Below are 8,413 nucleotides of genomic sequence, written 5' to 3'. Positions count from 1 at the left end.
CCCAGCCTCCCACCTTGGCCAGCAGGTGGAAGGGTGGCGGGCTCTGGGCGGGATGACCTGCAGTTATCCTGGGCACGGGGGGGTGCGTGGGGGCCATGCGTGGTGGTCCACGGGTGTGCTGGGCCCAGGGTGGAGGGGGGACATGTGGGACTGGGGTGTGCTGCCGGGCATGAGCGGGGCGTGAGGGGTGGGGAGTGGGTACTGGGTGTGCGGAGCTTCGGGAGTCAGGTGGGGCTCAGGTGAGCGGGTCGGTGGGGCTGGTGGGGGGGCCGCCAGGTGCGCCCCAGGTGCGCCCCAGGTGCGTGGGCTGCGCGCGTCCTCCTGGGCGCCAGGGGGCGCTGCGGCGGCGTGGGTCCGGGCCGGGCGCGCCCCTCCTTCCGCCCGCGGCCCCGGAAGCCGGCGATGGCACGGAATGTGGTGTGAGTGGGGGTCCCGGGGTGCGGGGTCGGGGGCGTGGCCGCGCCCGGGACTTTGCTGCGGGGGCCGGGCCGGGCCGCGGGGACGTGACTCAGAGACCCGCGCGGAACGTGCGGCGTCGAGGCGCCCGTGGGGGCGGGGCGGGGCGGGGCGGGGCGGGGCGGGCTTGGGGCGGGGGTGGTCGTTCCGGAGCCGGAGGGGCCCGGGCCGCCCCTTGGGAGTCGGGCCTGACGCTTGGCGCGGGCGGGTGGGAGAGAAGGTTGGCAGGTCTGGGCTCCGCCGACCTCGGGCTTCGGTGCCCCCGCGGCCGACTGCTACCCCAACCCCCGCAGCTCCCCAGGGGACCCAGACTGCGCCCCTTGCAGTGCTCGCCGCTGGTCACCAGGGGGAAGGTGTGAGCCTGGGTGGCCGCCCGCCGGCCTGGACCCCCACGAGGGCAGAGCGAGGCTCGGTCCTGGACGAGCAGCCCTGCGCTTCCAGAACCTGCCCCTCCCGCCTCTCCGGCACAGCGGAGGAGGCTGTGCCACAGGGTTCTAATGGGGCAGCTGCCACGTGGGACTGGGTCGCCAGGAGACCCCGGGAGACGTTACCTAGCGCTCAGCCCAGCACTCGTTCTAATGCGGGTGCCCCGGCCCGTGCCAGGGTGCCTGAGCCCTGCCACCTCAGAGTGCCACACCCTGGACCTCGGCTCCTGACCCCCTCACGCTCCCCAGATTTGTGAGGCCCAGAGGCAGCATGAGATTTGGCTTCACTGAGCCCCCTTCCCTGGTGCTGGGTGCTCCCCAAGATCAGGGCCACGTGCTGTGCTGCAGATGGGCCGCCAGGGACCCCAGATGGCATCCTCAGCCCCTGCTCCCACCCTCCACCAAGACCCGTCCCCTGGGCTCCCAGTAGACCCCTGGCCCCGCCTTGCAGCCCCTGTGTACCCTGGGCCCCCTCCTCACCCCAGCCCCGAGGCCCAGTTGGCAGTGTGGCCCTTCTGGCCCACCGGACCCCACCGGGGGCGTGGGTCCAGCTGGCAGGGGCAGTTGGGTGGGAGCCGCAGGTGGTGGCTTCCTGCACCTTCTAGATGCCTCTGCTCACTTCGGGGGTTCTGGGGGTGGGGCAGGCAGGCGGTCAGCTTGTAGCTGGTGATGTGCACACACCATCTCTCCCCAGCCTCTTATCTTTTGATCTTCACGCTTGTCAAGGATGAGCTGGTGTTCCCAGCACGGGGTGTGGAGGTGGCCCCATCCCTTTCCCCACCGCGGGGGTGGGCCAGTGCAGAATAAGCTGGTTCTGACCGATCCCACCTCACCTGAGCTGAAGGGAGCTAGAGGGCATGCCCTGTGTGGGGCCCACTCCTGGAGGGTGACAGCCATGCGGGGGCCGCGTGCCTTTGGGACCGGCACTTTGAACAAACACATGACTCTGAGCCTGTTTACGGGGTGGGGTGGGCATGTCCTCTGGCCTCTGTTCATGAATCATTCACCGGTCCTTTCCAAAGGCTGACCTTGGGGGTCAACAGGCCACACCGCCCCGGGGACTGGGGACTGGCTGCCCGCGCCGGGTGAGCAAAGGGGGTGGCCTGTGGGTGACTGCCCCCTTGGCTCCCCGGCCCCATGGGCGTGATGACCTGTGGACCCTGCTGGGGTGTCCCGGGAGCCTCGTGTTCTGAGCGTTTGACACGACCCCTCTCCCCCTTGCAGGTACCCTCTGTACCAGCTGGGCAACCCCCAGCTCCGGGTCTTCCGCACCAACTTCTTCATCCAGCTGGTGCGGCCCGGCATGGCCCAGCCCGAGGACACCGTGCAGTTCCGGATCCCCATGGAGTAAGCCCCCCCTCCCCGCCCCTAGAGGAATTCAGGCTGGGGAGTGCCCCGAGGGGCCCACAGCCCTAGAGGTGCCGCCGAACCCCACTCACAAGCAAGGTTCTTCCTGCCGTGAAAATTATGCAGGCAGCTCCACACTGCCCGAGGTCTGGTGTGTGCAGGGCCCGGGGGTGTTGTGCTCCCCGCCGCCCCCTGGGAAGCCTGGCCTGAGACCTGACTTCTCTTCTTGCCTTGGTCCTAGCTGCGCTTTCCAGGAAGCTGGGCTGTGACTCCTGCACCCGCTCACCACGGCTTCCAAAGCCTTCGTCCTCAAATGGGGCCTTCACGGAGGCCCCAGTTACCGAAGGGACACACCCTCCCTGTGTCCCATGCTGAAGTCTGAGGGGTTCCGGGGTTGGCTTGAGCTTCCGTGTGAGGCCCATGCAGGGTGAAGAGGGAATGGGACCTAGCCCACCATCCCCTTGACCGTCATTTCTGGGAAGCGCCTGCTGGGAGGGTGCTGCGGGCAGCTCCTGGCAGCCAGGGGGCACACTCGCAGACCGTCCCGTCCCTCCCCTTGAAAGCTGGGCCCCCAGGGAGTGTGGCCAGTGGGAGGGAGAAGAGAACTGGGTCCTGGGGGCTGGTCCCCCGTCACCCCCTCACTGCTGCGTCCGGATGCAAGTGTGCTGGGTGGGGACCAGGGGCTGCATCTCCGGAGTCGGCGGGGCCCGGCCTCAGCCCTGGCCTCCCCCGAGCCCGCTCCCACCCGGGGCCTGCGGTCGGCAGCTCAGCCCGTCGGGCGGGCCGCCTTGTACCTCGGCCCTGTTCAGACTTCCTTTCTTTCTCCTTTGCCCCAGGATGACCAGAGTGGACCTCAGGAGTTACCTCGAGCGCATTTACAATGTGCCCGTGGCTGCTGTGCGGACAAGGGTACAGCACGGTGGGTGCCCAGGGCGGGGGCTGCCCTCTGGTGTGGGCTCCTCCGCGGAGCTCCTGTGGGCCAGGCTGCCCGCGTCGCTGGCCTGGTCCCCCCTCGCGGCCACTCTTGCACGTGGTCCTTTGCACATGAGGAAACTGAGGGGGGACCTCAGGGGGGAGGTGGCCTCCCAGCGCTAGAACTTGGGTGGCCCGGCCCTGCCGGCTGCTCAGAGCAGGGCCCCACACTCAACCCACCCACCCGCTCCCCCGCCTGCCCCTGGGTCGGTCAGCAAAGCACTGTTTTCATTCCCCTGGGCCTTTCTCGTTCCTTCCTGTTGACCCCTGCCCCCCAGCCCCCGGTTGCCCAGTTGTAAATATGACGACCCTCCGTCGAGGGGAGGTCAGACAGCAAGAGCCTCTGCTGACAGGGCAGAAAGCCGTTTCTTGAGTTATTTTAGGCACGTTTGGGTTTTCGCCGAGCGGAGGCTGGCGGTGGTGGCGCCTGCCTGTGCGAGCCTGGCCTAGTGGCCCAGGGCGTGCCGCCTGCAGTCTGTAGCCCGAAGGTGCCTGCGTGTTCGCCTGTTTCTAGAAAGTGGGTTCCTGGATTAATGGGACTGAAAGCTTCATGCTGGGAGTGAAGGTTTTTGTCTTCCCCCCCCCCCCCCCTTCCAACAGGTTCCAACAGGAGGAGGGATTACAGGAACGTCAGGATAAAGAAACCAGATTACAAGGTGGCGTATGTGCAGCTGGTGAGCGCTCACCCCGACCGTGGCCCGGAGCGGGGGGTGGGCATGATCTTGGGGCCCCAGGCTGGCACTCAGTTCTAATCCACATGGAGCCCCGGGAGGAGCTGGGGTTCAAAGCACAGCTCAGAGGTGGGAGGGGATGGGTGTCGGGGAACTTCTCGGGGGCCAGCCCTGGGCGCGCAGTGGGCGGGTGTGGGCCCGCTGGGCTTGAGGGGGGGTTCAGACAGAAACCAGGGCTGGCAAGCATCAAAGCAAGGAAGTAGTTAATGCCGTGGGGGTGGAGGTTCCTGCTGGGGCCTCAGTGTCAAGCCAGACCACTTGGGGTGTGCTGGGGTCCTGGCTGACCGCGTCTCCTCTGGACTGGACTGCGGGGTGTGGCACACTCCCCCAGGTTCTCTTCGCTGTGTCCCCTGCCTAGCGAGGGGCTCCGGAAAGAGGGTCCAGCACCCCATCTGAGCCTTTGCTGACCGAAACCCAGAGCTGGCTGGAGGAAGACGCGTTTTCCAAGCCCCTTTCCGGGCTCTTCCTTTCCAGCCTGAGCTGCCCCAAGACGTGCTTTCCCAGATATGCTCTTGACTCAGAATGGACAGCCTTGGCCACCCAGCACCAAGGCCCCGTGGGCTGCAGGCAGCATTCCTCTGCCGGGGCAGGTGACCTTGGACCTGCCCACAGAGTCTGTTAACTGCCCTGCGTTTGAAACCCTGGGCGGCGGGGGAGGGGGTGGGGGGGTCTTCCCGTTTCTTTAGTTTCCTCGTAAACAGCCTGGGTCGGAGCGGGGAGCCCGCGGGCCCCGGGGCCGCTAGATGGCAGTAGCGCTATTATGAAAACACCCTCTGGCCCCAGGGCCTATTTCGGGCCTTAGGAGGTAGTTTGTTGAAAGACCACGTTAGTATGGCAGCTTTGCTGAAAAAACGGTCACAGTTGCTCTAAACAGGGGCCCCCGTAATTATTTGGCCTAATATTTGCTGTGCATAGAGTCAGCCAGTCCAGGCAGGGAGAGTGGCCGTTGGCCTCATAAAGACGCCTGTGTCCTCTGTGTTCAATCGGGCCATCTGTCTTTGTCACGGCACGCCGGTTGACACCCCATATGTCGGCATTCGCCACGAGGCCCTTCAGCGAGAGCTATAGTTACAAGTGGCTTTTGAGTCATCCGAGCCCTTGCGTTTCCCGGGCCCCACCTCGCTCTGGAAGCTGAGCTGTGCGGCCTGGGATCTGGTATCTGCAGCTGCCACCCGGCCTCCTTTCTTCCCCTGTGAAATCAGGGCAGCACAAGTGGGAGCACAGGGCGTCCCCGCCGGGCACGCTTCCCTCCGTTGCAAAATTAAATTTGTAACGGATCCCCCCCCACCTCCACCCCGCCCGGCTCCGGCAGATCTGTGCCTGGAAACCGGCCGGGGGGTTGGACACTCGCCCCCTGAAGGGGTCCCCTCTCTGTCCTCCGTCTGTGGAGACGTCCTCCCCGTGTGTCCCTTGGGGCCTCGTTTCTGGGCTTCTCATCACCGAGCTGATCGCAGAGCACACAGGGGTCCATCAGAAAGACAAGTGAAATTTCCGGATTTGTTCAGAGTTGGCCGCTTCGGCAAAGCTGGTCCCCCGTAGTGGGGGTCCCGGGTTTCCTCCCACGAGCTGATAACCGTCTCTTTGGCCCAGAGTCGGGGAGCTAGCGAGCCTGGGTCACCCCACAGCAAGGAGCCTCGGCCCCAGGCTGACGCTGACGCCTGCTGGTGCTGGAGAGCCTGCTCCCCCGACCCCGCCTGCCCCTCACCATCCCAGGCCGGCGTCTTCGCTTTTCACTGCGACACTTTCCTCCCCTCCTGTTCTTTTCCGCTGATCAGCTTTGGAAGGATGGAGGGTTTTATTTCTGAAAGTACAAGGTGAATTTCTCCAGGAAGGGAACCCCCGGGAGCCGCAGTCGGCCCCCACACCCGGCGCTTGTCTCCGTGAGAGACGAGGAATTTCTCCCGGCGGCGCCCCCGTTTTTTCCCAAGCCATTGCGGATTGCCATCTTTGTATTTATATCTTAAAATGTCATTTTGGGTTTCCCCCACCTCAGAAAACTAGCAGAATCACCTCGGTATATTAAACATAAATCCCCCATTCTGGGCAATCAGCCCTGCATGTAAACTATTGCCCTTTGGTATTTTAAAGAAGAAGAAAGAAAGTTTTGAAGTGTGTAAGCGAATCCTCCTGCAGGCTGGCTACCGAGCACACGGTTGCTGCCTTTCATCACTCGGGGCTGCACTCCGCGCCATGTGAGCCTCCCGTTCTCAGGGCCGAGTATGTGGGCTGTTTCAGATCACGCTTGGCCGCCTGCCCGAATCCAGAGTTCTTTACAAAACAAGGGTCTCCAAGAACCGAGCGCACTTCACTGATTTTACTTATTAAAATTTTCCAGATCCGGTCCTTCTCTGCCCGTCTGGAGGTGGACGGCGCAGCCCTGGGAGTGTTGGCCCGGGTCGTCCCCCCACCCCCCCATCCTTGGAGCTGCTTTGCGATGTGTAGCGCGTGGAGGTGGCCCCACACCTCATGTTGTTTGGGGTTCCCTCCTCCCGCCAGCCCACTGATGGGCCAGGCTGGTACCCCGGCCACGTGCTGGGGGTCCGGGCTGGGAGTTGGCCGGCACTCACGTGTTCTGAACTTCTAGTGAAAGACTAAAACCAGTTAATTTGCAAAGCCCGTCTTGATTTATAGACTGCTCGCATGTACGTTTCTTTGTACGTTACATGCGTTTTATTTGCCAAGCTCTGAGCCGGGAGGAGGGTTAGTCTTTAATGTGGGTAAAGGCCTGTAGGTATTTTGGGTGGAAGACGTTCCAGGGAGGCGGCAGACACTATCTGTGCCTTGTTTCCTCGCCCCTGCCCACAGTCTGGCCGGGCGACTCCTGCCGGGAGTGGGTGCTCTGCTGGGCTCCCCCGGATGGGGACACGCTGCCTGGAGAGCTGGCCTCCATGAGGGGCCTTGTCACAGCAATGGTTTGCACCGCAGAGGGCGGGGGCCCGGCCTGCGTCTGTCCTGCAGGCGACGGACGGGCAGGTTCCATCTGGCCACAGACCTTCCCACGGGGCTCCTGGCCTGTCCCGCCCGCGCTGCAGGCTGAGCCCGTGTCTTTTCTCCCCAGGCGCAGGGACAGACCTTCACGTTCCCAGATCTGTTTCCTGAGAAAAAGAGGCCTGAAGGCAGTTCTGTGACTGAGGACCTGCAGGACCAGGTCCTGGAAGACCAGCGGCGGAGGCAGAGCTGCGATCCCCGGCTCGGGGGCGTCCCTGGCTGGTTCGGCCTGTGACGGGCGGCTGACGGCTCAGCTCAAATAAAAGTGCTGCTTGTGGAGACCGGCCCAGGCCCCCCACCCTGTGCTCTGTGCTCTGGGCCATGCCCCTACCCTGAGAGCAGGGGCCCGGCCTCGGGTGTGCCTGCGTGTCTCGTCCTGGTCCCATGGGCCCAAGGCGAGCCAGGCAGGCCCGGAACCCTGTCCAGCTGGGGAGAGACCCACTTCCAGAGCACCCGGGAAGTCATCTTGAGCTGCTCTGTCTAAGAGCTTGCTTTGGGCGGTTTGTGGGGGAGATCAGAGTGAGTGCTGAGGGCAGGAGTCGGGGTGGCCGCTGGGAGAGAGTCCGTCCGGGCTGGGGGTCCAGGGTGGTCCAGTCCAGTGTGGTCTTGAGCAGGGAGGGTGGGGGATCCAGAGAGAGTGGGGTTTAGGGGACTAGTCCAGAGCAAGGCCGCGTCTGGAAAGATTGCCAGCCGAAGGCTTGCGTGTGGGAAGCGGAGCGCCGTCAGGGACGACCAGCACCCGGGGACCCGTGGGGTGGGGTAGAGGTGGCGCTGGTCCCGGAGGGTCTGGGAGCCCTGTTCCCTGCATCTCCGGTTCCTGAGATGCACCTACAGCTTGATTTCTCTCTGAATCACGCCCTGCAGCTAAAAGCCTAACCCTGAGCGCCCGGGAGCCAGCGCCCCGCGGCCGCCCCCGGGCAGGGGGGCGGTGAGGCCGCCCCGGGCTGGCTGGGCCCGTCTCTGCGTGTCCGCGGGCCTGGAGATCTGGGGAGCGAGCGAGAAAGCACCGTGGGTGCCTCGGGGAGTCGGGCCGTGTTGCCCCGGGGGTGGGACACATGCCAGATGCCACGAGGGCTCAGGGACCACCCTCCTCCGCGGCCTCCCGGCTCCCCGCTCTGGAGCTTGGCTCTTCCCTCCGCGGGGGTGGGGGGGGGGTGGGGGGTGGGGGGTGGCGGGAGGACAGTGGGGAGCCGGCTTGGCTGGCCCCCTCCACCCCGAGGGACACGGGGGGCGTCACGTGGGCCTTTGAAGCTCCCCTCCGGCTGGAGGGTGAAGGTCCGGGCAAACTCCACCCTTCAGCGTTGATTTAAAGTGATGGGGAAGGTCGGGAAGGAGGCTGGAGAACGGAGTCAATGGTATTTTCCTGAGAGAAATAATTCATGGGGCCCCGAGGACCCCGACTCAAGGCCAGGGGAGGAATCCCATCCTTCATCCGCTGCACTTCCAGAGCTGGCCGCCCGCACGCCCCCGGACGCAGCCCCCAGGCCCTTCCCA

At 64.9% G+C, this 8,413-nt stretch overlaps 1 protein-coding gene across 1 annotated transcript; it reads left to right on the top strand.

The window, feature by feature from the left end:
• Positions 1 to 380: 380 nt before the first annotated feature.
• Positions 381 to 7,201, top strand: MRPL23 (mitochondrial ribosomal protein L23). The gene is made up of 5 exons (XM_065882780.1): positions 381 to 419; positions 2,106 to 2,228; positions 3,065 to 3,147; positions 3,801 to 3,874; positions 6,990 to 7,201. Exons 1-5 carry the CDS (start codon positions 403 to 405, stop codon positions 7,152 to 7,154), a joined length of 462 nt encoding a protein of 153 aa, XP_065738852.1. The 5' UTR covers positions 381 to 402; the 3' UTR covers positions 7,155 to 7,201.
• The last annotated feature ends 1,212 nt before the right edge of the window (positions 7,202 to 8,413 follow it).

The sequence above is a fragment of the Phocoena phocoena genome, chromosome 8, assembly GCF_963924675.1.
Source record: "Phocoena phocoena chromosome 8, mPhoPho1.1, whole genome shotgun sequence".
NCBI lineage: Eukaryota > Metazoa > Chordata > Mammalia > Artiodactyla > Phocoenidae > Phocoena > Phocoena phocoena.
Note: the sequence above shows the minus strand (reverse complement) of the source record. Positions and strands in the feature narration are given on the sequence as shown.